The 27890-nt window shown below is 38.8% G+C and overlaps 2 protein-coding genes across 2 annotated transcripts in view; both read left to right on the top strand.

The window, feature by feature from the left end:
- Nucleotides 1-29: 29 nt before the first annotated feature.
- Nucleotides 30-4669, top strand: anks4b (ankyrin repeat and sterile alpha motif domain containing 4B). The gene is made up of 2 exons (XM_061712335.1): nt 30-303; nt 3139-4669. Exons 1-2 carry the CDS (start codon nt 143-145, stop codon nt 4259-4261), a joined length of 1284 nt encoding a protein of 427 aa, XP_061568319.1. The 5' UTR covers nt 30-142; the 3' UTR covers nt 4262-4669.
- A 1736-nt stretch (nt 4670-6405) lies between these two features.
- mosmoa (modulator of smoothened a) overlaps nt 6406-27890 on the top strand; it is a 42566-nt gene continuing 21081 nt past the window's right edge. Inside the window, exon 1 of the mRNA XM_061711990.1 lies at nt 6406-7424. Coding sequence (XP_061567974.1) covers nt 7319-7424 — 106 coding nt within the window. The 5' untranslated portion in view covers nt 6406-7318. The remainder of the gene's footprint in view (nt 7425-27890) is intronic.

Genomic DNA, 27890 nt, shown 5'->3' with positions numbered 1-27890 from the left:
TTTTATGGCTCCAAGCTTCTCACACGCCCAGTGATCACTTTGTTTGCTCAGCTCAGCCTTCACCGTTGCTCATCTGAGACTGGTGGAAAGACAACAGGAGAGACAGTAACACGATCTCATTTTATTTCAGTTGATTTTAGAGATGTCTAGGTACCACAAAGCAGCGATTGATGGCTATTTGGACCTCTTGAAGGAGGCCACAAAACAGGACCTGAACACTGCTGATGAGGACGGCATGACCCCCACCCTGTTGGCGGCTTTTCATGGACACGTCGATGCTCTTCAGCTCATATGCAGCAGACAGTAAGTCTGATCAACTCATATTTCTTTCTTATACAGATATATAGACAGATAAACACAGAAATTAACATATAGGTTTCATTTATAATATTTTAAGTATACTCCCCTAAAGCTGAGCTGAATTAACATCAACAATTAAGCCCTAACTAGAGTCCACAGATCAAAGGTTAAGATTATTGTAGAGAGAAGTTTTATGGCTGAAAAATATTGAGATGTCTGATTCATTTTTTATTTCCATTAACTGATTTTCCAAAACTTCATCTACAACTGTTGTCCGGGATATTGTGACCCAAAGCTTCATTGAACTACGTACTTTCATGAACTGAGCCAAATGTCTAATCAGCCAAGCCCATTCTGTAAAACAAAAGATCCCTTCATCTATCCTCACCGACCCAACCTCCAGTCCTCGCTCAGTGCAACAAAAGACCGGCTAAAATGGAGTTTGGGCCTCAGAAAAGATATTTTGAACATGTTTAGCAGACCATGACACATTTCTGCTGCATGAACAAATGGAAATGAAACATTTTTGATTCAATCATGATCAGCAGGAGAGAGGATTTATGAGGAAGTGGTGCTGTAGCCCTGCAATCAAAACTTTTATTGCTGCTACAAAAAGACAAGGCATTAGACTTTGACCCTGTAAACCCTGATATACTGTAAGAAGTAATAAACAGAAAATGACTAATCATGCACAGCAGTCTTTCCTTTTTTTTTTTTAAATCACATTTCAAGTTCTTTTGTTTTATTTGTTTTTTGCCAAGAAGAACGAAAAGAACATTCACGCTCATGCTGTATTTGCTGCTAGCAATAAGCTAAGCAGGATCTTCCAAAGAAAAACGTCACAAAGAAAAACGTGACAAATGGTAAAACTCCAGTCCAGTTAGCATTTATACTAGTAAGAATCAGTTATAGGAGAAACCTTGATTTTTCTCAACCATGACGACAAGAGAATAAAAATAACAAGGTTTTGTAATGTAACAAAGATGAAAAGCTTCTAAAAGCCTTTGAGAGGGTTTTCTGATTTTCATGAAAACTTTAAACTACCCATATATCAATTTATTTTTTCTTTTTAATTTAATATAATTATTTTTGTCCGACACGCCCTCCCTTTTAACATCAACTGATATGATGTGTCACACACAGCAACTTGTGACTCTTGCGAAACATGTAAGGTAATTAAAAAAACCTCAAAATGTTTTTGTTGGAGAAAAATAATTAGCAAATTAAATTTATTAAATCATAATGTATTTTCCCTTTAAAAAATTAGGAACTTGAAATAATAATGACTAAACAAAAAGAAAAAAACTATGACAACCTTTATTTTTTGCATCTCATTTGTTTTATTATTTTTATTCCTACTCTTATTTTCCATCTTTTTTAAATGTTTTTATGTAAATCACTTTGAAGTGTTTTGTACATGAAATAAACTTGCCCTGCCTTTACAGCTTTGTACAAACAACTTTAGATAAACAGAACGCAGCATGTTGTAAAGTTTAGAGAGTTAAAGATTTGAGTGAATTAATACTTGTTTTTCCATTTGAGTTCTTAGATAAGGTATACAAAGGCCAGCTTCACATTTTAAGTGTCAGTTGTTTTTTTCTTTACACCATTTTCTGACTGACATTCTTCCACTTTTTCATTTCAATAGACATTCAAAAGATCCAATATCCGATCAAAAATAAAAAATAAAAGAAATGGTCTGAGAGCTATATACAGATTTCTGTAATCAAAGTTTCCTCTCCCTGTTTCCTCTTCCTTATATCATTATAATCATTAATGTAAAATACTTCAAACAAACTCCACCTAAAACTACAACAGCAGTAGTGCTACTTACACATTACTTCACACATATGTACATTTATTTGAGTAGGATTTTTCATTGAGGATATTTATTTATACTATTTCTATTTTGTTGAATATCCACCTTTTCAAACAACAGTCAACCAACTCCATCACAATAAGCACATCTCAGTCTCTGAAGAAGACACCCAAACCAGTATTTGTGTTTGGGGCCCAAAGATGAAAAGAAGGGCCTCTTATGGGATTCTCTACTGGTTCCATATCGTCACTACATGAAATGGCCACTTGAGTTCACTTATATGGTTGGCCCAAGTGGAACCCAGAAAAGAAAACCAACTTGGGCCCATGCCACGGATCTGAACATAATCATTGTTAGCAGTCCACATGGGACCAATATAGAACCAAATAAAGGGTCCCCATGTGGGCTGCTTTTATCTCATTTATATCTCAGATGGGCTCCACAAACAAATCTTAACTGGGATGTAAACGGTAGAGGTTATGGGATTATGGTACAGTGCCATCCGAGTATAAAAACTTGGATATTATAACTATAATTTGTAAAATTTAAACCTTAACATTGAAAAATAACTCCTGCACTAACTATATTGAGGACTTTTTAAGAGTGGACCAGGTATTTGCAGTAACTGGCCCCAAACTGTGGAACAAGTTGCCACTGTGCATACGCCCGGCTCCTTCTATGGCTGTTTTTAAATCTCATCTTGAAACTCATTTTTATTCAATAGCATTTAACACACCATGATTGTTTTTTTTTATTTATGTTTTATGTTGTCCTGTTTTGATTTTGTCTTCCTTCCGCTTGTCCAACACTTTGGTCAGCTTTTGTTGTTTTTAAAGTGCTTTATAAATAGGCTTGACTAGACTTGACTTTATTTTACAAATGCTATATGTAAAGCAGGAAACAGTTTTACATAGTGTCATTGAAAGATACTTGCAATATATGATGACAATGGAAATCAAAACTAAAACTGTTTGCGATTATTATTTATATGTACATGTTTTCCCCTTTGTGTTATACAGTGGAGATCCCGACAAGAGTGACATCTGGGGCAACACACCACTGCACCATGCAGCGGCTAACGGCCACATGCACATCCTCAGCTTCCTGGTTAACTTTGGTGCTAACCTTTTTGCACTGGATAATGAATTCCACTCGGCAATGGATGTTGCTGCTGCCCGCGGACACATGGACTGCGTACGCTTTCTTGATACCGCCACATCACAGCAGACCAACAAAAATCCAAGAAAGGTCGCCACCCTGAAGAAGGAGGCCCAGAAACAGGCAGAAAGACGAGTGAAACTCTGTGAGAAGGTGAAGAAGAGGCACGAAACCAAGATGAATAAAATGCAACGTGGAGCAGATACTGGGTCGGCATCAGAGGCGGGCACAGCATCAGCATTCTCAGATGTTGGGAGCATGAGTGGTGTGAATGAGCAGTTCTCCAAGTATATTGCTGCGGAAAAATCTGGCTCTCTTACTGCCAGAGTAAAAGGCACACTCCAGAAGAAGCTTGGGAAGAAAGACAAAGGCACTTTGCAGCGAGGAGGAGACGGGAATGTCATCTTCCTCAAACAGGACAATGGACTTCCTGACAAACCAGAGTTTTTGGATGTTTTTGATGAGCAAGATGAGAACATGTTAGAAGATGGTGGATTTGAAGATGACGATGCCAGCGAAGAACCGGGTCAAGTAAAGCAATCCATCTTCAACCGGCCTGGCCTTGGGGGTCTGATCTTCATGAAGAAGATGAATCTGGATTCAGAGGAGAGTCCCAGCGGGAACAACGAAAGTCTTGGATACCTCGTTCAGAACGAGTTGTTTGAAGGTGAGCAAGATAATATTGGTTTAGAAGAAACCGGTGATGCTGACCTACCGTGGGAGCAAGAAGATCTGGGACTCGATGATGAAGAGGATGAAGATACCTCTCCTTTGGATGTGTTCTTGTCTGCCATCTCCTTGCCAGAGTTTGCCCACGCTTTTAGAAGAGAGCACCTGGATTTAGAAGCACTCACACTCTGCTCTGACGAAGACCTGAAAAGCATTCAAATTCAGTTAGGACCCAGGAAGAAGATCTTGGAAGCTGTTGCTCGCAGGAGGAAGGCTCTCGACACTCCTGGAAAAATGAAGGACAGCAGCCTGTGATCCAGCACAAGCAGCACAGTTATACACAGTTATTTATAATTATGATGTAGACAAATGATACTGTCTTCTGTATTGAGAGACAATAGTTTGATTTTATGTATAAAACAAAGATGATTAAGCAAATTATTTTACAAAAATAAACATCACATCTGAAACTTACAAGAAGTAATTCAGAGAAGGTTTATCAAGGGTTAAATTAAAAAAAGGATAAATACCTGATATTCATATATAAAGGCAGTTTGTAGATGCAAATAAGGTATGTTATTCTTGAGGACATGTTATTTTTAATGATCAATTATTTAGCAGAAACAATAAAACAGGAACTGAAATTGATTTGGTTGTATGTTTTATCAAACTTCTTGACTGCTGATAACGTTATTGTACAATAAATAAAACAATAATTCAAAATACCTGTGTGTTCCTCTACTGCATTAACTTTTTTACATTATACAAAATATAATAAAGACTTTATACTTTGCCTAGCTATCGCCCCCAACACTCAGTCTTTTGATTTTTATGACGAAACGTGATCATCATTGATCATTGTGACCACACTTGGTCTGTTTTTGCAGTACAGTCCTGTTTAGGGTTGCCAACTCCCTGAAAAATAAATACAGTAAAGGACACCACATCGGCAGGGCCGGCCAACCCCTTCAGGAAGGCTCCTGGCGTGGGGAATTTTTTTAGCCCCTTTTTTCTGTGAGTGAAACCATTTTTCAACTACTCGAACCTGAATTTTTGAATGCCACGAACACATGGAAAAACAAATTATTATCCAGCAATTCACTTTAATACAAAATAAACATTTTTACTAAATAAAATAAGTATCTTTCTTAAACAGAAACCTGTCCTGCTTAACTTAAAATTGTATAAATTATTATAAAACAATAGAAAGAAAGTGGAACATCCATTCTGTAATAGATAAATAGATAGAACTTTATTCATCCCCGAAGGGAAATTCAACTGTCCAGCAGCTCATCAAAACATAAAAAACAACCACACTTCCACTCAGACAATAAAAGCACAATAATATTAAAATAAACATGAAATAAAAGGTTAAAAAATAGCATATAAAGTGCAAAATAAAATATAGTCCAGTTGTGGCAGAGGTGAACTGTGTGATGAGTGTATATAGTGTATATTTTTAGTGCAATAACAAAAGTGAAAACAGAAAGTCTGTAGAAAACATATTTGTGCTTCAAAGGCCATGACTATAGGCTACAGTCAGACCCAGCCCTAACCAATTTGGCGGCCTAGGCAAGATTTTAGGTGGCGCCCCTTGTTGCATCGCAGTAAATTCCACTGCTGGTGTATATACTCACAAGAAACTGAATAGCTTTATCTTGGACATTCTTTTATTTAAAGAAAGCAATTGCTCAATCAAAATACTTTTAGAATTAGAAAGAAATACAAAAAAATATGAAATGAATATATGAAAAATACAATATAAATAGCTTACATAAAGTATAATATTTAAATACCCACAAAATAAAGTATAAACAAGTGACATAAAATAAATTATAAATTCTTTTTTTTTTTCTGTTTTACTACAACTGTAGCCTACAGTTGTAGTAAAACAGAAAAAAAAAACTTATGAACTCAACAGCTCAATACCATTTTCCATTGTCATTTTATGACTATTAATTTGACTCTCAGGACAAAGTCTCGGGACGATTCCGTTTTTCAAGGGACGGTTTAAAGGTACGGCGTAGAGCCTACGGCGTAGAGCCTACGGCGTAGCTGCGCGTCGCCGCGTACCATACGCCGTAGGCTCTGCGTTGGTGTAACGCGGAACCATAAATCAGCCTTTATGCCGCGTTCCATTTGTCCTCGGAAGTGGGGATTTACCAGTTCCCAGTCGGAATTTTCAACTGGAATGCCCCTCGAAGTGGGATTTCCCACTGGGAAAGTGGGACAGTCTTCACCACCCCCGAGTTCACATTCCAAGATGGCTGCCTCCGTTGTAAACAGTAGAAGAGAGCTCTGTAAAAATCCGTAGCACTTCATTCTAGTTTTGGTCACACTAAATCAGTCATATACAAGTATTGTTCGGCATATATATGCTGCAATTTACATTTTTCGTGTGGTATATGCGAACTACAAACTTGTTTACCTACTTTGTAACTGGAACGCTGATAACTCGGCTGTGACGTCATTCCTAGTTCCGAGTTCCGACTTCCGAGGTAAATGGAACGCAGCAAGTCCAGCTGTCTCGAGCAGGGCGACTCGGGACAGCAGCGCCCCCGTTTTCCCCAGATATCGCGAGAAGACAGCTCCCTCTCCTCCCCCAGAAGTGAACATACCGTGCATGTGTGTGTTTATGTGTGTGTGTGTGTGTGTGTGAGAGGTTGCTCGGGGGTGTCCGCCTGATGTCATTAGGCAGAAGGGGAGGCTGAGCTAAGGCGGTGGGAAACAACAATAACCGTACCCTTACCACCGCTCGGAAGTGGGGCGTTCAAGTGCTCCCGTGTTATTGAACCACGCAAAGCGACCGCGACCCCTTCACGGTCCGGGGCGCCCATAGCGGACCATAGCGGTCCCAGATGCGGGGACGGAGGACGGGTTTCGCACCAGCAGCACCACCCGGGGATGGGTTCTCGTTGTCCCGATAACGGGTAAACGCACAGCAAACCTTCACCCCCCCCGAACCAAACCCAGGACCCGTGTTTGCCGCCGCTCGACCGGGACTCCGTCGGTGACATTTCCAGGCTGAAAATGCGGTCTCGGCCGTCGAGCCGCCTCTGGGCCGCGGCCCGGCTCCTCGCCGAGCCCGGATCCGGGATATAAGCTCAGCCTGCAGTCTGCTCGCCGCAGCTGGATCCAGCTGTGGTTCACCTCCACCGGGACTCCACCGGGCATTTATGTGATGCTTCCCTGCGTCATGTTTGAGCCTTTTGTAGCCTGAGGCGCCGCTACAAAGATGCACGGCAGAAGCACAACACGGGGCTGAAGGGGGTTAAGGTTAGACCAAACCCCCGCCAGGGTCGCTCAGCACCCGGGCTCACGTCTGAACAACCCCCGCCCCCCCCCAAATACTTGCTATAATCGGCTCCAGAGATGGATAAACTGACCATAATTTCAGGGTGTCTGTTTCTGGCAGCAGATATCTTTGCTATAGCCAGCATCGCAAACCCAGACTGGATCAACACTGGGGAATCAGCAGGTAAACCAAGCAAAGCTTTTGTGTGTTTTTTTTGGGGGGAGCTTTTCCTGCTTCTGTTCTCCACATCACAACAATGTTTGTCGTTTTATAATCCTTTTCAGGAGAAATGGCCCCATTGTGGGCAGGCTTGTCACCTTCAGCGTCCTCTTTTGTTACTCCGCAGCAGCATTGTTTCTGTCTTTTATGTTGCTTTATAAACTGGGATATTAAGAAACGTCTTACAGATTGACAGTGGATTGACCCTTACCCTTAATCTCTGCAGCTGCACTGCAAAAACTCAAAATCTTAACAAGAATGTTTCTTATTTCTAGATAAAATGTATCATTTTTAGTCAAAAAAATCTCATTACACTTAAAACAAGACTCATCACTGGAAAAAACAACAATTTTCACTTGTTTCAAGTAGATATTCACCTAAAATAAGTAGAAAAATGCCAGTGGAACAAGATTTTTTTGCTTGTAATGAAAAGATAAATCTTGTCCCACTGGCAGATTTTTCTGCTTATTTCAAGTGAAAATTTACTTGAAACAGGTGAAAATTGTCAATAAATCAAGTTATTTTTCTGGTATCAACTCTTGTTTTAAGTGTAATGAGATTTTTTGACTAAAAATTAGACATTTTAACTAGAAATAAGACAAATATTCCTGGTAAGATTTTGAGTTTTTGCAGTGTGGCCTGTAAATCAGTTGGACTACTATTACAGTTTTTCAGAAAAATAATTGGCATACCCTTTATACTTTTCTGGAGTAACATGATACAGCGGTATAGTTGAAACAAAATAATTCAGCATCAAACAATAAACTAACCAACAAATTAATGTTAAGAAAATAATCATTGTTTACGCCCTCCTGTCTGCTCAAGGCTTTGTTGCAGTTCAAAAGGTAATGCCATTCCTGTGATAACACCAATGGCATGGCATTTAAGGGGACCTCCATGTGATCTGTTTAATCAGTGAGCACACAAGGAATCAAAGCAGGTGTTTTTTGTGGGATCTATGCTGATGCTGGATGTAACCACGTGTTATTGCTACTTAGTATTATTTGTGTCAGTCCTGAATACACATCCAGGCGATTGACAGATGCTACTCTTTGTTCCCATTGCACAATAACAGCTTAGTAAGTGGGTCGGGGAGGGTCTGTTATATACCGGGACACAAAGAGACTGTATTAGCTTGACAGAATAAGTAATCTGCGCAAAAGCAATAATAGGTTGCAAATTCAATCGGAACCTTATCTACAGTGCTATCCAATTGATTGCATTACATAATAGCTCACTTGTCCACTTCCTCAGATCTTCATTTCTGTACCTGCCTGTAAGAGAGTTGAACCGCTGCTATTTTTGAAGTGCAGTGTTGTGGTGTGAGTGTGGGACCTGTGCATCAATCAGCTTCCACCTCACTGTTATTCTTTCTACTTCCCCTAACAGGCTTTGCATTGACACTATTTTTTTTTTTTTTTTTGTTTTCAGTGGTTTTACGAGATGTGTGGGTGAACTCCTTCACACCTTGATTCTCATCCTTTTAGTGAATATCACAGCTGTTGTTTTAGAACATATAATTTAGAGCTGCAATCTCTGTTATTCAGTATTGTAGCTTCTTTGTTCTTGAATGGCATCTTCTTTTATGCAATAAGAATAGCAAAACCGCTTCAGTGGATTGAATAAATAGGTAAACAAAAGCATCTTCTTGTTTTTTTGTAACTGCAAACTTAGCTTTTATGTGGTCCTTAAATACTCAATGTATGGGAGGATATTTGTGATGAGTACTTCAATATTTTAGCTCTTTTTATATACATATATATATATATATATATATGTATATGTATATGTGTGTGTATGTATATGATTAAAATGAGATTCATGCATAGATTTTGCCAAGCCTTGCTTTTACTTTCAAGTCTGAGTAGAACCAAATTCAGGATTAATTCTTTGAATAGCCGGTTTGCTTTGGGGCTGGCATCTCTTGACAAAGGACAGGTTACATGAGCGAACATAACCTGGGTCATTTGCTGGACTTAATTTGAGCAGAGGGACAGTGATGGAGAGTCGAGGATCACCACATTGCATATGCAATCACATTTGATAGTTTTACAAACTTTGACAAGAAGCAGCTGCAATCAGTGCTGCCACTGCTGCCATGGTTTTATCATAGTCAGGCTGACCCGGCTAGGTGTCCAAAATCTTTAATGTCCATAGTCTACTCTCATGTTTTCCCATATGAGTGGTTTAGTAAAACAGACTTTGGTCCATTCGCTACATTAGTGTGGCTCATATCAGTGTGATATGGAGATAGGCCTCTAACACCTCAAAGCAGCGAACAGAGTTCATTTTCTATTTATTTTAAACCCTAAACGAAAATTCAGAAGTTAAATCAACCCATAGGTCTTTTATTACATGGTTAGAGTCTAAACGTTCATTGGGGAATAAAAAAACATGACTTAAAGTAACTTTGAGTGAGAACGGCCAGATGGCAGTTAATGTTAGTACTTGGGGCAATAGACTCATATTAAATAAGGTGATATTTTAAGCCTTTGATAAGACTCAAATGTCAGTGTGGACATTTTTGAAGTAATTTCAAATTTGTATGACTACAAAAAGTGCATAAAAAGGAGTGGAGTGTTTTGTTACAGGCCAGTCAGGGTCACCACGTTTTAAGTCTGTACAAGTTGACTGCCAATGCATAAAAATACTGTCATTAGACACAAATAGGAGGACACTTCATGGCCTTTACTTCCAAAGAACAGAATCAGTACTTAGATGTTTGACCATGTCGGCAGTAGAGGCGATGAGTTCTCTGCTTTTTGTGTCTGTTGACGGTAGTTTATGTCACATTTGGTAGTTGACCTGTATGGACTATCCGTCCATACAAGGTGGTATGGACCGGAAGAAAATGCTTAAACAAATGTTATTTAAGTGTTTTTTATTCACTTTTAGTAAACTTACAGCGTTGAAATTACTTTGTCTGTAGGGACTAGGGCTTCCACTAACTAATATCTTGTTGATTAATTACTAATCAATAACTATTGATTATTTTTTTGATTAATCTAATGATTCTTTTTTTAAATATTTTTCTTATGATTTTATTTTTCCACTTTTTACATCTTTCTGTCAAATGGCAACAAATAATACATTTTACATTTCTCACATTGTTTTCATATTTGTGAAAAAATAAAATACATTTCATACATTAACCAAAGCAAAAGTGTCTTAGGGCATCATTAGTTTATTCAGAACAATCTCCATAAATCTAAAACAACTTATTCAAAGCCCAAAAAGTGCAAACACTGTTTAAGAAATCGCTTTGTGCAAAAGTCCATAATTCTTACATAAATTCTGCCCAATGTTTTAAGTCTGAATGGTTTTCCATCAAAAGCGTTAACCACTACACAATTCACATTGAATATATTACTTTTTTTAATCTTAAATGATCTTTTACCAGATCATAGCACAAAGAGTGATGTATATTTGCCAACTGTTAAAGTGACAGTCAGCATAAACATGACATTTATAAAAATCTAAATTGTTTAATTTTAAGTCCTGAAAAAACACCCAAAAGGCTGGAGCACTTTGAAGCAGGTTTATATTGTTAGCTAGTATTATATTGAAATTCAACAGCAAGTATTGGCAGCTAATGATGGCTGTAAGGACCAATCGCCCTCCCAGTATGCTGATATAATTCCTTTCAGAAACATTGTGCGGGGCAGAATTACCAAACAGATCCAGGGAAGCAAACAGAGGACACCAGAAGGGTCTATATCTCAAATCAAATCAAATCAAACTTTATTTATATAGCACTTTTCCTACAAATAATGAAACACAAAGTGCTTAACAGAAAAAAAAAAAAAAAAAAAAAAAAACAAGAAAAAACAAATAAACATAAAACTTATTAATGCCCCCCCCCCCCCTCCCCGCAGACAAAAGCACACTACAATTCACCTAAATTCCTAAATTACACACACAGACACGCACGCAGACACATGGTGTAGACATGGCTAGGCACAGAGGATCCAGGTGAGGAAACGGTAACGGGGAGCCGTCCAGGCCAGGAGGTCCCATAGCCAGCAGCTACAAGGGGGGGGGCCCACAGAGACCATCCCGGCCCGGACGGAAAGAGGAGTCCACACCACAGCGGTGAAGCCGTGGTGCAGAGCTCCACAACCATCCAGGCCAGAACGACCCCCAGGACGACCCCCTGCAGGCCAGAGTCACTCCCAGCATGGAGGCTCCCCATGAGGAAACACTGGAGCTAAAAGCTACAAGAAAACAGGATAAAATACACTAAAGGAGTTTATAAAAAACATAAAACATACAAACATAAAATCCTAAAAGTATGTCTAGAAAGTAAGACATTAAAAACTAAAATAATAAAACAGTAAAATGTATAAAATAGACCATAAATAACAACTAAAATATTTAGATAAAACATTGAGATTAAACAAAAATAAAATACGATAAGAAAGGATAAACTAAATATAAAACAGAGCAGTAAGATTCAATAAAAATAAGGGTGAGCATAAGAAATGTAAAAGAGTTAAATGAGTCAGTTAAAAGCCTGATTAAAGAGATGGGTCTTGAGCCTCTTTTTAAAAACATCAACAGTCTCTGCAGCAGTGCACTGCTATTGGGAAACTAAGCTGGTGCATTATAAAAAATATGACAATATTAAGCTTATTCTTTACATTTTCTTTGACCGACTGGTACATGTTTGGTATTACTCTTCAGACAGATGTTTGCAAGACAACATAACGTAGTTTAGTTCTGTTCTGTTACTTTAATTAGCCACCTGAGGCCCTAGTTTTCAACTACAGAATACAGGCACATATCTTTGCAAATTAACCCCGCAATCGCCTCAGTGATTTTAAGAGAACTTGTAGAATTGATTGGTAGTTTTAGAGTTTGATTGAGTTTAATTTGTTGAGGTCCGGTGGACAGCTTGGACAGGAGATCTCGGTGATGTCACAACTTATGGTTCCTGAGATTGGTTGTATTAACGCAGTAAGCCTTTCAGGAGTTTTCAAAACTGGCGCTTTGATGATACTACCGCTACTTTTCGACGCCATGTTCGTTGTTTGATAGTTTTACACCATGTGCATGCGTGAATTAAATGATGTGACTACTGGGATTAAACCTCACCGGGCGAAAATTTAATGATTAAAAAAACGATATTTAAACATACAAATTGATTTTTTTTTTTTTTTTTTAATCAATATGAGAATCGATTTAGAATCGTAAAATCGGTAAGCGAGGAAGCCGCTCCGCTTGACTGATTGACAAACCTTTCAGCTGACACAGTGACGTTGCATTACAGTTGATCTATGGTTGGATATGGGTTGCAACGTCAGACAACAATAACTAATTATGTAGTGCTGGCAGAAGCAACCAACATCCAACATCTAGTCAATATTACCTTATTATTAGACGTCAAGCCAACGGTAGGTTTTTAGAGTAAACCCAATTTTTAAAATCTGTATCATAATCCAGTTATAATCAAATGTTGGAATACAACGTTGTTCCAACCTCACACTAACTTCAGGTGTCTGCTATCGCTGGAAACAATGAACCAATCAGAGAACGGGACGTAGTACTACGCTTACCTCCTGCAATTTTTATTTGTGGATTCGTGGAAGACGAATTATTTTAAATGTGAGCGTATTTTTCTGTATTAGTTACAACCGGACGATATTCTGAGTTATTGTGAACGAGTTGAATAAAGTTTGACTTACCTGGCTTTTTTATCTTACCTACAGTATATGTTTTATCATTCGCCTTATGACCTGTGGTCCTTATGTATGAGAATAGACCTGTTCATTGATATTGCTCCTTTATAATGTGCTGCGCTTTATGGTCCGCAAAACACGGTATGCAACTTGTATTCACCATTGCCAGGGTGTTGTGTACATGCGGGATGCAACACATCGACGCACTCAATGCAAGTCTACATGTTTATGTAATCGATAAGCAGCTCTAGTAGGGACCCTATCCAATCTTTATCACTTAAATGGAGTGACATTTTTCAGGCTTTTCAGAGGCATAAAAGGCTATTATTTTGACATAGCTTGATTCCTCAAAGTGTTAAATAAATTGCCATTTTCTGATTCTAAATCGATTCTCATATGAATTCCTAACAATCGATTAGTATGTCTAATAATCTTTTTTTTTTAGCGTTAACAAAGCGCTGGTTTTTAAAACTCCTGAAAGGCTTAAAAATTTGCGTAAAAGTTTTCTTTCGAGAAAATGCTCCAAGAGGGGTGACTAAAAGCCGGGGACACTGCGGGCTTCTCTGCCCCCTCCTGCCCTCCCTGCCCTCATGAACAAAACAAACATGTCAAAGCGGCCGCCTGAGAAACCAGCGCAGAAGCTACAGAACAACCGGTTTATTTCCAGGTACGGGGCAGAGCAGCTTCCCCATGACTGTCAAGCCAGGAAAATACTTGCTATTTGAGCCTGAGTTCGCGTCCGCTCACACAGACAACCAGCTGCATGTTCTTCGCACGTATCCTTTCGTGTTCAGTCAACCGTGTGCTGGCAAAACTTGTAGAACATTGAATTGCCAGACATGTTACACTTGGACCCTCATACACACCCCCAACTGTGCACAACCAGTGTTCAGTGCTTTGGATATTTCAGATTAAGTTTCAAAATGTTATATTAGTTCAATGAAGTTCAGAGTATCTATATTTACTATAGCTTGTTTGGTTTCTTCTGTTATCAGACACACGGTGTGTAATGACATACCTGAAAAATGCCTGGTGCTTCATGGCAATATGTCTGTCTGGTGACAGAATAAATTAGACAAGCTAAAATTATTTGTTTACTGCATGAGCTGTTGCAATTTCTTTCTTTTTTGCACTTTAAATGGATATTGAAAGGCCTATTCAGTTATTTATTTCTTAATTATGTATTTCATACAAATAACTAGTGCCATATTTGTGCCTTTTAAATATGTTTAAAAGTATGAAAACATTAAAGTTTTCAGTTATAATTGATTCAGTGAAGAGCTCAGTCTTTGACAGTTTGTTTTTTAGGTCTTACAGTGATGTCTTTGTATGTGACTGACTTTGTTCTAACCATTGAGAAACAAATGCATTGCCCTGGGTTAGGTTTGATTAAATCCAGCTTTGCTCAAGATGTGCTAGGGTTTTATTCTTGTAACCTCCACACTATTATCGGGTTTTATTCATATTAAAGAAAATCCCTATAAAAAAAGTAATGTAGGAGAGAGAGAGAGAGAGAGTGCTGCTGTCATTCAGCACTACAGGATGTGTATGCATCACACTGTCCTCACTTAAGCGTAATATTTTCTGGCAATAAAAACTAAAGCTTATTTCCTGTGCAAAGCTTAAAGGCAAAGCCATTATTATAGGACTGTTAGCTACAAACTGTGATTCACTGCAGCTTCACTAACGGCTGCTGTTTCGTACGTTTATGGCTCCACTAGGATTGACATTCTGTCAAGCCTGAAAACCTCTGTAAGACTGCATGCACACAAATCTAAACAGGCATCTTTTGGACCAGTAGTGACCAGTAGTGACCAATGTTACATATTTACCATTATTACAGTTGTCATGTCAATTATACATTTTGATGGTAAGCATTTGAGTAAACTGGCCTTTTTACAATTATCATAATGACATAGCCCCTATGTGGAAGTGTTTATTACATTTTCTCAGATACTGGATGATGAAAACGAAACTATTCAGGTTTCCAGTTAAGACGTGGAAAAATGTGCTTTGCACACAGTGTTATGAAATTATATCACACATTAAACATTATTCTTCTGAATGAAAGATGAATATTACCTCTAAGTGGATGTTGTTCACTGTAATAATAAAGACATATTTTTACCCTGTGTAACAAGGAGCTTCTTCACTTCTAAATGCTTCTTGAGCAGTGGTGGACAGTAACAGAGTAAATTTACTTGAGTACTGTACTTAAGTACATATCCAGAGGATTTGTACTTTACTTGAGTATTAGATTTCTTTGGTACTTATTACTCTTACTTAAATACATTTCCAAGACAAACATTTTTACTTTTACTCGAGTAAAATTCTAGGAAGGCTGAAAAGTACTCGTTACTTTCAGGTCTGCTCTTTTTTCTTCTTCCCTAAAATCCTATCGGACACAAGTTTTTGTCAAAGGAGTCGGACTCGGAGCAGGGACTTTCACAAAATCCTTGGCCGTATCTTAACTCAATGTTTGAGTTCGACCGAGTAAAAAACGAGGGCACAGACAAACCACAGACATTTACAACTTAAACTTTACAACTTAAATTAATTTAGAAAAAATATAGTAATTTACTGATGTGGAAAATAAGAAATTTACTCTTACTTTTACTTAAAGTAAATTTAAAAGCATTTACTTTTGGATACTTAAGTACCTTTAAAAGCAAGTACTTTTCTACCCTTACTTGACTGAGCTACTTTTACTTGTAACGGAGTAAATTTTGACCAGTAGTATTTGTACTCTTACTCAAGTACTGGGGTCGAGTACTCTGTCCACCTCTGTTCTTGAGTGTTAATTGTGCTAAAACATTCAGAGACATTTTTTAAATGTTGACAATTTATACAAAAAAAGAAAACACATTGGAGTATTAATAAAATTGCAAACATTTTAATGATATAAACACCACTAAAGTAATCATTAAACAGAATTGCCGCTCATAGCAAGTTCTCAGGAACTGTTACTGTAGTCACAGTCGTTATCTGACATCACCTAAAAATAGATGAAATGGGACACTATTAAAATGTGTTATTTTAGGTATCTCTTTTCAAAGCACAAGGGCACACTGTGTCTGTCATACAGAACAAATGAAACCAGGCCAGCCATTATCATCCAGTTACAGGGCTGCAGTGCCAAGGCTCCTGACCTGCAGTTTTCTAAAAACTCTGCAACTGACGAGGACAGAAACCATGAGAACTTCTGGCAAAGATAATGCACTTTTGAAATATCTCACATGTCGCGGTTGATGAATGTTAAAAATGATGAAGCGTAGCACACAGGAAGCTGATGCTATAACATTCATGGACTCAAGGGGAACAAATATTAGATTTTCTACATGTTGCTCTGATAGAGGCCCTACAGGTTGTCACATACAGTTTTTCTGTCATTTAATGAACGCCTCTATCTTGTGCTTTTATTTTAAATGTTAAACAGATTTTCATTTTTAAAACTAATATCTACATCAAACTTCTCTTTGCAAAGTGAAATGTATCCCAGTCCTAAATTATTAGCAGATAGTGGATGGATGGATATCTCACACTATTAGATTTAGCTTGTTTTCCCATCTCAAAATGGGATAGCAATAGTTTTATTTTATTGTTGCATTTTGGAGTTGCTCAGAAGGGTGGAACTTTTCTCACTTTGATAAAAAAAATCAAATAATCCCTTGGCACTATTCCAGATCAGGGTTCCCCCATAAGGCAAGTGTGACTCATTTGACAAAAAGGCACATTTATAAATAGGAACCTGATTTGGGACTATTATAATTAAATCTTGATGACCATGCTTCGTCAAACTGATTGCGATTACACATGTGTAATTTGCCTTTATCTGAGCCATTTTAGACAAATGGTGATTGTTTCTTCATGGTCTTATCTGCAGCTGAATTACTTTTTGTTTTCATACATGTTTCTGTTTGTGTCGTATTCTTCATTTAGATATGCTTGTTTTTCCCCTGCACAGCTGCGTTTGGGGGCTGCTACAGTAAAAGTGGACACTGTAAAAGCCTCCAGCTGCAGCAGAGCTGGCCGTTGGCTGGTTTAGCTTACCTACTTGCCGCCCACCACAGTTCAGAGGCCATTTTGACTCATCTCTCCTGAGCTTACGAACATCAGCACCCCCTGTGCTCTGCTAATGACAGCATCATCATGCTGCAGTTGGGCAGACACGGCGCTCATTTCCTCCCATTTGGAGTGAGACATGGTGAGAGAGAAGTGTTTTGATTAGAGTTAGTGCAGAGCTGACTGCAGGGTATCAGGGCATGATGGGGGCGTGAAAAAGAGCATGGTCTCCAAGTGCTGAATTGGCCCATTATTTTCTGTAAATGAAAGACGGCACAACCATGCCGGAGTTGTGTGTAAACTAGACACAATGTGTTTAGTTGTTCTTGTTTTTAGATGCCAACATGCATGTTCACATTACACTCTCACTATTGCAAATATTTACACTGTCATGTATTCATTTGAAAAGTGTATGGCATGTGAATTTGAACTTAGACCTCTTGTCTTGGTGCATTGTTGGTTCTCATGGTTCTAGTGGGCTCTTAGGCCATGCATCTGTGATTTCTTTCTTGCGGATGTCCTCAGTCTGCCAAAATAAAACCCGTGTTGTTCTTGCATGTTTAGGTTTCCATTCTTAGTGTTATTTATTGCCCATAACTCAGTTGTGACATCACACCCCATTTCAGTGCTCAATGAAAGCAAAGTTTATTTGGCTTTTTATGACGCCCAACTATCCTCAAGATGCTCCCACTAACACCCCACTCTGACCATTACCTTAGCATACTGCAGGAAATGAGCTTTAAGGCCTTTGCGCACCAGACACCTTTTTTGTTTTGTTTTTTTGTATGTGTGATTCATTTGCATGTTAATACATTTTTTTTTCTTTTTTTGAGGACATTAAAAAAAAAGAAATAAGATTTACAATAACAATATAATTATCAATATTTCCCCCCCCCCTTTTTTTTTTTTTACTTTTCATAACATTAATTAAACCAAAATAAATAAATAATAATAATAATTTAAAAAAAAAATCCAAAAAAGGTCCCCAAATAAGGTCAAAGTCTCTAGTTTTTTTTCTAACGGAATACAATATTTTTTCTGGAGTACTATATGATCCAAGTTCATTAATCCACTGTTTGGGTGCTGGGGGGTTTTCTGATTTCCAGTTTTTTAAAATACAATTTTTTGCCGCGGTGCCTGCAAGCAGAATGAAATACTTTTTATGATAGGTCATATTTAATGAACTAATATCTCCCAGTATCCAGACTTTAGGATCAAGAATATGGGATTTTAAAATGTCAGAAATTATAATAAATTTTTCTTAACCTATATTAAGCCAATGCAGCCTTTCACATCAACAATTTAGATTTGATGGGCAATAACTGGGTTTTTATTATTTTAAATTAGGCTAATTTGTCTGAGGCTTAGCTTCCAAAAGAAACACACAACATGGTTTGTCTTTATCGGGACTTGTACAATTTGAGCTCCTGAACCAACTGCTGGAACTCACCAAATTCTCCTCTCTTCCTCAAAATGGGATGGTAATTTGTTTTTGTTTCCCTTTTTAACCCTTTTTTTTGTCTCTAGAAATGGCACAAGATCATCACTTGATGTTGACGTTTATTACATTTTTTGGCCCAGGATTTACTTTTGCTTTGGGGTTGTTTGTTTTCTTTTACAATTATACAATTTCACTTGCACCTTGATATGAATAGAAAACAGGCTGATATTTTGTTTCTTAATTATTTGTAATTTCCTGCCACCAGGCAGCACGGTGGCTTAGCGGTTAGCACTGTTGCCTCACAGCAAGAAGGTCCCCGGTTCGACTCCCTTCTGTGTGGAGTTTGCATGTTCTCCCTGTGCTTGCGTGGGTTTCCTCCGGGTACTCCGGTTTCCTTCCACAGTCAAAAAACATGCATATTAGGTTAATTGATAATTCTAAATTGCCCGTAGGTGTGAGTGTGAGTGTGAGCATGGTTTGTGTGTTTATATGTGGCCCTGCGATGGACTGGCGATCTGTCCAGGGTGTAACCCCTGCCTCTCACCTGAAAAAATAGCTGGGATAGGCTCCAGCAGAGCCCCGTGACCCTGCAAAGGATAAAGCGGATATAGATAATGGATGGATGGATGGATGGATTCCTGCCACCTGTATGCTTTTCCGTTAATGGTTAAAGACACTTACGCTTAGGTTGTTTCATACTACTTGATTTTTGATTTTTGGATTGTTGGTCTGTTCAGATTACTGGACTCACTTTTTTAAATTAGGAGTCTAAGAGTCATTTCCCTGTTCCCTTGATTGTTGACAGAGCAGTTTTATATCAAAGCTGTCACCTAAATGATCACTGAACCACAAAGATGTGTAAAGACATGGCTTTGCACAGCATCCTGCAGAGATGTCTGTGCTACAAATAGTGTTGAAGATGAATACAATCTTTTGTAATGGATAAGTAGCTGCCCTTCTGTTTTGTGGTGTTGCTCATGGTGTGCATTTTGCCCTTGCTTTCTAGATATTTCCATTCAGGATTCCCTCATTTGCGGTGACCTCATCTGATAGTGTGCTCTCTCATTGGCTGTAGCCTGAATAGATATTCTCCTGATGACTCCAGATATTTGATTTGTTTAACATCTGCTGCCCATCAACAATGGCTCAGTGGCACATCAGGAAAGGTCTTCTATAAGTTTTTGAGTTGGCACTAACAGTCTAGTGACTGTCGACCAGCTGATTTGTCTCTGATGTGTCAACAAGCCCTGTGACCAATAGGGGTGGGTATTGGGAAGGACCTCACGATACGATACGCATCACGATACTTGAGCCACGATACGATACACATTGCGATATCCCGATTATGCGATATCCCGATTATTATATTCTACATAGTTCACCGGAAAATGTAAAAATGCATTACACATCTTAAAATCCAAGTTGTATATATGTACATCAGATGATAGTGATGGATCTTAAAATCCGAGTTGCACGTTCATCAGATTATAGTGACAATTCATGGGACAAACTGAGTCAAAACAATGTTTTATTATAACTATACAAGCTAAAGTTACAACATATTTGTATATGTTTTTCGTATTATTTACATCATATGAAATTAACATTAAATTTAGTATGAGGTTGCTTTAATTATGTGGCAAATGATAATAAACACAAGAAAGATGGGTACTAAAACCAAGGACAGGCACAGTGATCAGTCAGTATACAGGTATGTAGATATAAATCCATAAATAAATAAACCTCTGTCCATTATTTTTCATTTTTTAAGGACAGGCAATTGTGTTATATAAAAAATAAATTATAAAATGAAATAAAACGTGAAATAAAACCTGAGCTCAGTGCAGGGCCCTCCCAGGGTTGGTAGAGAGTGGCAATGCCCAGGACTGTAACTTAGGTAGGAGCACTGGGTGATATAATGGGAAAAAAATCAGGGATAAAAAATATTTAAAAAATAAATAAATAAATAAATAAATAAAAATCGATAATCAAATTCTGAATATCGATATTGAATCGGCTGGAAAAGTATCGCGATATATTGCCATATCGATATTTTTGCCCACCCCTAGTGACCAACAAATCAGGCGTGTGTTTCTGTTTCTCATCAGTTTAAGTAGCAGTCATGCATTCAGCAAAACCTACTTTTATGCTTTCTGACTGAAAGATGAGTAACTGGTAGAGTCCTGGGGCCTCATGTACTAAGAGTGCGTGGATTTCAACTTGAATCCGTGCGTGGAATTAACAAGACCGCAAAAATTCACATGTACAAAGCTGTGCGTACGCCCAAATCCACGCAGGTTTCTCTGTACATCCCAATCAGCGTGGATTTGAGCGCACATGCGGGAGCACAACACTCCGCCTTGTCTCCTCCCTCAAATATATGTTTGAATATGATATGAAGATAATTATCCATTAAAAACCGCTCATCCTAACAAGAAATGTGCAAAAACAGGTAAAACTAATAAAAAAAGAAAACATCGGCTCTGAGCTGGGTGTCGGACTCCAGTCCTCGAGGGCCGGTGTCCCTGCAGGTTTTAGATGTTTCCCTGCTTCATTGCACCATGATACAAGTGACAGTGTCATCAACAGAACTATCCAGACTTTGATGACAAGTTGGTGATGATGATTAATTAGAATCAGGTGTGTTAAAGCAGGGAAACATCTAAAACATGCAGGACACCGGCCCTTCTGGGATTCAGTTTCACACCTAAATTATGGTGTTCTTTGCTTTGCGTTGCGTTCGGTGAAGAGTTGTGGTTTTATTATGATCGTACGGGTTTGTGAATGTTTATGGGCAGCGTTAGTGCATCATTACACTCTGCTTTTCTTGTTTGTATTTTAAGAACCGACACCAGAATTTTTGGTGGATGAAAAACGGCTCCTCGTTCTGCTTTATTGTCATGCATATTATATACTAAACGGATTAAGACCAATGTACACGTTTATTGAGTCTTACACATTATGGATGTCAGCGATCACCTCTCTCATAAGTATAACAATGTGAACAAAATACATTTATATTTAAAACATGAAGCATCACGATCTGATTCCTCTGCTGCAGAAATAAAGACAACTTGTGCCGACGGGATTATCGAGGTGCAAACGTGAGAAATAAAGAGCAAAATTGCTGTAACTCGAGTGTTTCATCCGCAGGAGGAGCGACCGGTCTAGATTCCTGTGTCGTGGCAAAGAGTGATTGCCTCCCAGAATCTGATTTCTCCCCTGAAAATGGGTCTTTTCACCTGCCAAATATTGATTGAAGGCCAAATACAGTTAATGAAAGGTTGTTTCTGCCTAAATATGATTTGATCTCATTCTTGAGCTTCATAATCTGAAATCTGACGGTTTAGCGCTCTCGCTCAACGGGCTGCTGTGCGCGCTCCCGCGGCCACAAATCAGAAGAAATAAGATTCTGGCAGACAATCACTTTTTGGCACAACACCGGTTTTTGCTTCAAAATTAATTTTAATGTATTTCTGTCCAGACACAGTTATGGGATGTTTAGGGTCTGGCTTTTATCTCCAGTAGTCCTCCCATACGGTCGTCATGACGACAGACAGATGTCCGACCTGTCAGCAGCTCCAGCTGAAGCATCATGTTGGTCTGAATCGGAGCAGCTGGTCCAGTTCAGGGCAGAGATCCAGGAGGATCCTCTTGGTACCTGAACCAGCTGATGGTCCAGTCTTACTCCTGGACCAGCAGATCAGTTTGGTCCCTGAGGACTCGCTCCTGATCCTGCCATCAGCAGGTTCCTCTAACGGAGCCAAAGCTCCATCAGGATTTGCTGGTTCCATCGTTGAGCTCCTTTAGTTGCTTGTTCAGATTATGTGGTTGATTGTGAGATTGTTGCAGCTCCACTCTTGTGTAACTTATCTGGTGATGTCGGGACTGTCGTGTCCTTCACGTGGTCGTGAACTTATTGTTGACGTTAAGTTTCCTCATATTCTGCACTTCACTGCATCACCAGTGAGTGTCGCCAACGGACAAAACCTCAGAAAAGTGTGTACAAAAGCCTTAATGTGTGAGTGCCGGACCGCAGCTTTCTACGTTCACGTCATTCTTTGTACATCCGACCGTGAGCGTTGAAAGTGGCGTACGCACGTTTTTTGTGCGCCGCACTCTTAGTACATAAGGCCCCTGATATTGCTAAATACTAATATAATAAATACTCACTGAGTGATGATTCTAACACCACAGTTGTAGCTGTATCATGAAAATCTTCATCCAGCACTTGGATGGCTTTCGAGGATGTCTTTTTCTCTACTCCGTCCATTTCCACTGCATGTCATATCCCTGTATACAGCCCTGAAGGAAAGGTTGTACAATTGAGATTATCTCTCAAATCTTCTGATCAGGGCTTGCAGTGCTGAACCCTGTTAGAGTATTTCCAGAACTTAATTTTCACTCTACCGTTTCATATGTATCAGGTTTCATATCCTCAGTAACTCATCTCTTCAGTTATGCTTCAGGAATAGTTGTTACTCTTTGTAAACACAACATATAAACTCAGACATTTATGCTTGTTTCACCCGGTTGATAAGTCACAGGGAGAGAGGATGCCAGAATGAATAATGACAGTTGGAACCAATTCTGACAAGAGAGCAGTGAATTTGAGCCATAACATATCAATCTCTGCTTCTCAACTGAAGCACATATTTTGTTTACAGTGTGATATGGTTTGAGCAACGTGTCAATGAGTGACACACTTTAGCAAACTTGGCCCACTTGATCAGAATTTATCTTAAAACTAAGTGGAAATGCAAAAGGCGCAATATCTAAAATAAACTTTTGAGTTTTAATCTTTTGTTGCAAATATAAAAAAATTAAGCCAGACACTGTGCTGCAATACATCTATTGGCTTCTTGTGATGTACAACAACATACACCACCTCACCAATGATGTATTGTTCCAAGCTCTGCTACACTACATAAAATACTATTTTGTGGACCAGAAATATGCGGTGCTCAGGGGTAACGAGTAAGGGGAAGCTCCCGGGACCTACAGGACAGACCCAGCTTTTGCATTGCTTTCACAGCTGTTGTTCGGTGATACAGTTGAAAACATCGCAAATAAAGCAAACTAGGTTTATGCTGGATGGCACATACGGTCTGTTTTCACAGCTTTACACAGAAGATGTGGACGAATTAGAAAAATAAATCCCAGTGGAATACATAACTTTCAAGACGTTACAACAGGTGCATTTATTATGACATTTGTTATAGAATGCCTCGACATTTACCTTGTGTAAATAGAGGCAGAGTTGGAAAGTCTGTGGGTGGAAATGATCTAGCGGCAAGTCCCACCCCCTTAGTTACTGTTGCTAATTTAGACAAGCTAATGGGGTTTACAGTTTTAGAACAGACTGCCTGTGTGAAAACATGGTTCCAAGATGTTTTAGAAAAAATTCTGGACACAAAAGGACCACCTTTGGTTGAGAAGCTTTTCAACTGGGACTTGAGGGATATGTGCAAAATCTTAAACTAGATATGGTTGGTAATAAGATTCAGCTGGAGGCAAGTGTTTATAGATTGCAGTGCGAATGGGCCTAGACTCATTTTACTGTTGCATGACTGCAGATAACAACATCAAGGATCAACACTGCTTATGTACCACGGGGTAAGATTAGATTAACTTACTTTTAATTAGTTTAAGTTGAAAGGCATATCTTTAGATCTACTGCGCCTAATAACTCTAAATCTCGTGCTATATAGCTACTAGTACAACTGAAGGTATGATATTGCTAGCTACCTAGCACTTTATTCAAAGTTACTATGAATCATCTGAGCTAAACTCACATTGGTAGTGGCGATTAACTTTAGCAAGTTATTAGCATTATTACTTTGATTTGCCTAGATTAAATGTAAACATTGATCTTCTTGGCCTTAACTTGTTAGTTTAACCCAAACCAGATTGCTAGCTCTGTATTGGAATCAGAAGTAAAATTACCCCGGCTACATCGTTGCACATTTTTAACACCATACAACAGATGAAAGTTCAGGATATTCCAGTGAATATATGGAGCCCAAAGATACAGATGTCTGAGTTCCGGTCCCTGTGTGACTGATACTCGACAACCATTATCTCATCGGGGTTTGAGTGGTGGGTCTTACCAAAAGCTCAATTTGGGCTCACCAGATAACAGTAAACCAAGCATGTAAAGTTAATACGTTCCTTGAAGTTTATGATGTTTTGTGATGTTGGTGGCATAAACGTTTATTTTTCATGACATTTATATTGTTTACTGCAGTTGTTGTTATGATTTAAAAGGAAATTTACAAACTGTAGTTTTTATGATAGTTTAATTGGATGTGTTTGTTAGTAAGAATATGTGAAGCCGAACATCTGAGGCTAGATTGAAAAGCCGGCATCAGAAATGCACCACTGCTGGCGGTTTGTGTTCCTGCTTGTTAAATTGTTTACCTGTGTCCATGTAGCGTGACTGCCTCCTGTATGGCTGGAATTCCACAGAGAGCCAGTAAAACAGCGGGAGACCAGAGGATCCAGGGGAAACGGTCATAAACTGCTGCCATTAACTACAGCCATCAAACTTGCTCCTAATGTTCTCAACACCAATGCGTTGGTTTTCTGCCTCTCTCGACCTTGGTCCTTTTTTACTTGTTCAAAGTTATTCATTATGTCACTTCTTGTGGTGGCTAACAATGCACTCATCTTGAATCTGTGTATGATGTGCAGTCCTGACTTTTTTCTCAAAGCAGTCTTATGGAACTTTCTTTGAAGTTGTGATATAATTTTGAGGTACAGGGACGACTAGATCAGGGGTTCTTAACCTTTCTGACCTTGGGGCCCAATTTTTTCAGTACAGAGTGGCCCGGGGCCCGTTAAATATTAACACTGTATAGCAGGGGTATTCAACTTTAAGAGGTCCATTTAGAGAAAATTTACTCAAGCGAAGGTCCAGAACATCATAATAAATATATATATATATATATATATATATATATATATATATATATATATATATATATATATTTATACATACATTCAAGTAGCCTCATAGTTGTATCAACATCTGCATCTGACTGTTATATTAAAAAAGTACATATTTTCCCATTAACATGTGTAACTTCAATTACACATATTTTTTTCTCTTAAAAATAAAATAGATTTGATTTTATTTTCCAAATGCTATCTTATTTTATTTCTTTACCAGCAGTTTGAATTTCCCCTTTTCTTTGTTAATTGTCTCAACACATTTTTATAATAAATGATATAAACACATCTTAACAATTGAACAGTTTTGCAGTTTTTATTTCTTCCCCTTAATCTTATGTCCCCACTTTCTGTCGTTCAGTGAGAGAACTGAGCTCTAATTTCTCCTGCCAGAACTTAAATCTGGGCTGGATGGTGTCAGGTTCTCATGCGCATGTGAAGGTGCTCATTGATGAGCCCGAGCGGCACCGACCTCCCCGGCCGCGGGGACGCGCCGGGATAAATGATCATGCCGCGCTCGCTCGCTCGCTCGCTCTGGGCGCAGACCCAAGTAATCGATCCCTGATCCTGGCGGATCTAAACGTACTCTGTGCAAAATGAAGGATTTTCTCTATAAATACACACCATTTCTCTTACTATTACACCTAGAGCTAGCTGAGGGTCTTCTTCTCCTCATTTGGTCGGGAGTTGCTATGCAGTCCCGCGGCCCCCGCGGCCCACATGTACAAAACTGATTTTCTTTCACGGCCCACTAGATGGCGCTCGCGGCCCAAGTGTGGGCCGCGGCCCTATGGTTAAGAATCACTGGACTAGATGAATGTGTTGTGGAGCAAGATATGAGCTTCTAAAAGTGCTAGTTTTCTTCTATTTTTTTCTCTTTCTTTTCATGATTGTTGTATAAGTGTCCTGCACAGTTGGAACTGGTTTGAACATGACTCAAGGCTGTCCGTAAAGTAAAATATCAAGGTAGAAATCTAAGTCACTTCTTACCTTCTATTAAAACTGTCATTATTTCTGTGTAGTATCACATGTAAAGGCCTGAGTTGTGCTGTTGATACATAACCTCACTCCCAAGCTATTTTTTTTATTTATTTTATTTTTTGTAAAACTGGCATTGTTTGTGTGCTTGGTGAGTTGTATTTGCTTGTAAAAGCAGTGCTTTCATTGGGAGTTATAAAAGGGCCAGGATTTCCTCTGGAAGGCCTGCACAGCCCTCCACACCCACACGCCCAACAAGAACACTTCTGTTACACAGGCTTCACTCTTCTGTTCAGGTTAAATTGCTTTAGCATCATATTCATTGTACACAAAGGTTATTGCTGAGGAACATTAATGCTTAGACTTTGGCACCCGACAGATAAAGTGGGACACTTGACCCTCCAAAATTCCAGCTTGCATACTTGTCTCATTCTCATGTCCGCCCATCTAACACCCCACATTGTCCACAAAGACTTGCCTTTTCAGTGACTGTTTTCTTCTTTTTTTGTGTTCAATACTTTCCCAAACTTGTGGGGGATCCTATTCATAGTCTTGTCAGTTGTTTCAGATATGGCGGTGGGGAAAAGATATGCTGCAATAAACAAAAAAAAAAAGGGAAGAAGAAAACTGTTCAGAAGTAATGTTGTCTCAAATTTTTTTAATTAAATGTTGACTTAAAAAAAATTGTTTTCATACTGCCTGGATACTTGACATGTTACTTAGTTTTAGCCTTATTTTAGGTAAATGAGCAGCAGAAGGAGTTATCTGATAAGGCAAATACTTGAGTAGAGCTCAGTTATTATAAACTTCTACAGAGGAACCAGAGAGACCATCTCCCATGAAAACATCAAAAACTGACATGGGATTTGCATGGTCCAAGACAGGAATACTCATTTTATCAAAAGTCTCCAGAACATTAGTGGGACCCATTCACTGAGAATCTGTGAGATGTTGACACAAAATAAGGATAGTTTATTAACCAAAGCAAATCACCATATTTTCTACTTCTTGTCATATGACTGACTATGACAGAAGTGTCCACCTGAAGTAGCAGTAGGTCCTGTACTCTGGTTAGTGACTGAAAGAATCCTAAATCAAAACCTCAGTTTGTGACCGTAGGTGAGTGTTGGAACGTAGTCCGACCTGTTAACGGAAAGCACTGCCTTTTGGTCCAGTTTCCGCTTCACAACAGACTGGTACAGAGTCTGCATTACTGCAGACACTAAACTGATTGGTCTGTTGATTCCTAGCCTCACTCACTCCTGATTAAAACCCCACCTTAAACTAAAATCTCTTTTCCAACCCGCAGAGGGCCTTTCC

Source organism: Cololabis saira, chromosome 21, assembly GCF_033807715.1.
Source record: "Cololabis saira isolate AMF1-May2022 chromosome 21, fColSai1.1, whole genome shotgun sequence".
NCBI lineage: Eukaryota > Metazoa > Chordata > Actinopteri > Beloniformes > Belonidae > Cololabis > Cololabis saira.
Note: the sequence above shows the minus strand (reverse complement) of the source record. Positions and strands in the feature narration are given on the sequence as shown.

Coding starts and splice junctions, on each gene's coding strand:
- anks4b (XM_061712335.1), top strand. CDS start 143: ATGTCTAGGTACCACAAAGCAGCGATTGATGGCTATTTGGACCTCTTG. Junction 304..3,138: donor CAGCTCATATGCAGCAGACA/GTAAGTCTGATC, acceptor TGTGTTATACAG/TGGAGATCCCGACAAGAGTG.